The sequence below is a fragment of the Helicoverpa zea genome, chromosome 3 (assembly GCF_022581195.2).
Source record: "Helicoverpa zea isolate HzStark_Cry1AcR chromosome 3, ilHelZeax1.1, whole genome shotgun sequence".
NCBI lineage: Eukaryota > Metazoa > Arthropoda > Insecta > Lepidoptera > Noctuidae > Helicoverpa > Helicoverpa zea.
This window is the reverse complement of record NC_061454.1, coordinates 7,359,383-7,362,424: the sequence shown is the minus strand read 5'-3', so window position 1 is coordinate 7,362,424 and position 3,042 is coordinate 7,359,383. Positions and strand designations below refer to the sequence as shown.

The following is a 3,042-nucleotide window of genomic DNA, read 5'->3' as shown; positions in this document are numbered from 1 at the left end:
TACACTATGTTTTATTCATCGCACTGATTTCAACCTGCCAGCATCCTGGGCGGAGCCAGCCATGAGCTAGTAGCATAGTATTATACTATATACTATTAGTATACTAGTGTTAGTAAACAATCACACATGGGAACTAAGTAAAAGTTGTAACATCAAAAAGAGGCAAGCGAGGCGTGTGCGTTTTTAACTTGAGTGTAGCAAGTTTTTGTTAGTTTGAGGACTCAAAAAGTAAACGCAGTACAACAAAAACTTTTATATTTTTGGGGACTAAAAAAGGAGAATAACCAGCTAGCTAACGAAATTTTGTGTAGAATGATAAACATGCATGAAATGAAATCCTAAAATAAATATAACTTTATACATCACATAAAACTTCGTAAATTTTGGCGTAGATACTTAAAATTAACCACACTTCTGTCACCTTCATTCGAGGGTAATTTTTGGACGATTGAGTTAGTAACTTCCTCGATTGGTAAACGAGCTCTCTATTCTTACCGGTTAAGTAGTCCCAGAGCATAGCACGTTTAAATAAACTTCAGTACAGATTTACGGATTTTTTAAATAATTGAACCTACTTGTAGAAATTGAATCGAAAATAAATAAAAAACGGTTTAGATTAAAAAAAAAAAAACCATTTTATTTTCTTAGAAAAGGCAACAATATTATTATGTACATACATGAGAAATACATTATTTACATTTTAATATTGGTATGCAAAATTACAGTCAGTACATACTTCAATGCAGTCTCACTTAATTTGATATTACTATTCAATTTGTTTAGATACAGAATCTAAATTTTTAAGTTTATGATCATCAAGATTAGGCCTTACTTCGTATGTACAAATAGTTACGCCATGCCGATGACCGGGAGTCCATTCTCCTTTTAATCCTATGTAGTATATCTTGGTGGTTTCGGCGCCAAAATTAGCAGGAAAATGCATTGTTAAATGTGAAACTGACGAAAATGTTACAATTCTGAAAATAATGTTAAGAATACGGATTACACACTACATAATTCTAATAGCGATAATCGTTTACCTATTACAGATACAAATATCTGTGATTGCAATACCATGAATGGATTAAGGGCAGTAAAAGCAGTAGAAGGCAAGGAAGCGATACCTTTAAATTACTTTATTTAAATAAAATAAAATCCATAAGATAGAAATAATCACATATAATTGTTTGAAAATGCCAATCTCAGGAACTACTTAACCATTCTGTAAATCTCTTTCAATGTTAGATACCACATTTATGAAGGGATGCTAAAACCTACATCCACGGGACACGAATGAAACCTCTAGTGGAAGCTATTCCATTTCTGATTACCACTGTTTAGTTTGCTTATTATCAGATAGAAAGAACGAAATTGTGAATATGTACGGAAACACAACAAACTGAATAACATTCTCTCACATTCGGCTCCTGAAGGTCAGTTTGGTTTGAACACAGCCTAGGAACTAGATGTTCTCTGCAGTTAATCCAAAAAAGGAAACATCCATGTTTATAGTAAAAGTTATATAAATTTGCATATACTAAATAACTTACTTTGGTGAATATTCCAAAACACCCTGGCTATCCCTTTGTAGTTCAAATACTTGGTCTGGTTCCATTGTCACATCATCAAATGTCATATTTGGCTTATTTTTGAACCTGGAAAGCATTGAAGCATTTTAAGCTAGATTATAATTGTTTTTACATAAATACTTATTTAACAAAATTAAGTTGCAAAAGGCAGTTTTTTAGAAGGCACAAGACATTGGTGGGGCTCAGCTGTCATTCACAACAGTCATTTTGGGCAAAGTCTTACCAAGGGAGGGGAAGTCAGATATAACACTAGTACTACTGATACTGATAGACTGAAAGCCCACCCCAAGATAGTGTTAGTGAGGAAAAGGCTAGGCAGATGATGATTTATTTGTCAACATTTTATCATTTAAAGCAGTTACTTACAATCTTAACTTGGCAGGATGAGAGTCAGAATCTTCAGCATATATCTTTATTCCCTTCAGTTTAACATTTCCTGTGAATGGTATATTGAATAACAGTTCTTCATCTGCATCACTTTCTACATACTGCAATAAAATAAAATGTTTTAAAATAATTAATATTTAGGTCCTAAAGAGACAATAATTCTTAATGTGTACTATGTAGGGATAAATAGACAATTAGTTACCCAAGAGAAACATCTAGCTATTACATAGTATAATTTCAAAGCTTATTTTATCACTCTCCATCTGAGAAGCCTAGCGCCGTGCCAAGCAATGGGGACTCCGCCCCTAAGACGACCCACTGAGCGGAATCCCCTAAGACAACCCACTGACCAATTAAAGACCTGATGATGGAAAATATTTTTCTTTTGAATAGTAAAAACAAATCTGTTATAAAATAATACTCACGTTAGTCGTGTCAAGTCGTTTGTCCCATGATTTGAAGACTGTTTTACCAGACCCTTCGACACTTTCGTTCAGGCATTGCAAATTTTCCTTATCAATTTTTTCATACAGGTTATATTGAATACCAAGTTCATCGGCATTGCCGTGATCGTGATCATGATGACAATGATGATGAGACATTTTTTTTTATTTATGCTGCACACACAAATTAAGCACTATGCTTTATCCACGCAAATTAGTATATAACTTGCTATATTCAGCACTATTTTGTTTATCAACTATTTAATAAGATAGGTTAGTGCTTTCTGCTGACCAGTCGGCTAAAGTCGGCTTCACAGATAGCTTGGATCAGCTGTTTATAATAATTTGCCTGATGGCCTGGCTATTGTATTATTAGCCATATGTCAGCTGTCAATCAATGTCATTTTCAGAAGAGTTGACAGGTTGACATCAAAGGCCATGCCTTATTAGAACAATATATTCTGGAGACTGGAGTCAACAATGCGTTTTCAACAACGTTAAAATATTTCCGTGTATGAAGTATAGTAACCAGAAAATTAAAAAGCGTATAATGTGATCTTCCAGCTAGTCACTCTTCTGCTGGAGGGGCCGTTTTGGAAGCACAGATTGTTTTTTTAACAGCT

General features: G+C 34.0%; 1 protein-coding gene across 1 annotated transcript; it reads right to left on the bottom strand.

Moving 5' to 3' along the window:
- Window positions 1–613: 613 nt before the first annotated feature.
- On the bottom strand, window positions 614–2,797 carry LOC124645829 (PITH domain-containing protein CG6153). The gene is made up of 4 exons (XM_047185751.1): window positions 2,402–2,797; window positions 1,956–2,077; window positions 1,551–1,655; window positions 614–977 (listed from the first exon to the last, which is right to left on the bottom strand). Exons 1-4 carry the CDS (start codon window positions 2,576–2,578, stop codon window positions 767–769), a joined length of 615 nt encoding a protein of 204 aa, XP_047041707.1. The 5' UTR covers window positions 2,579–2,797; the 3' UTR covers window positions 614–766.
- Between the last annotated feature and the right edge of the window lie 245 nt (window positions 2,798–3,042).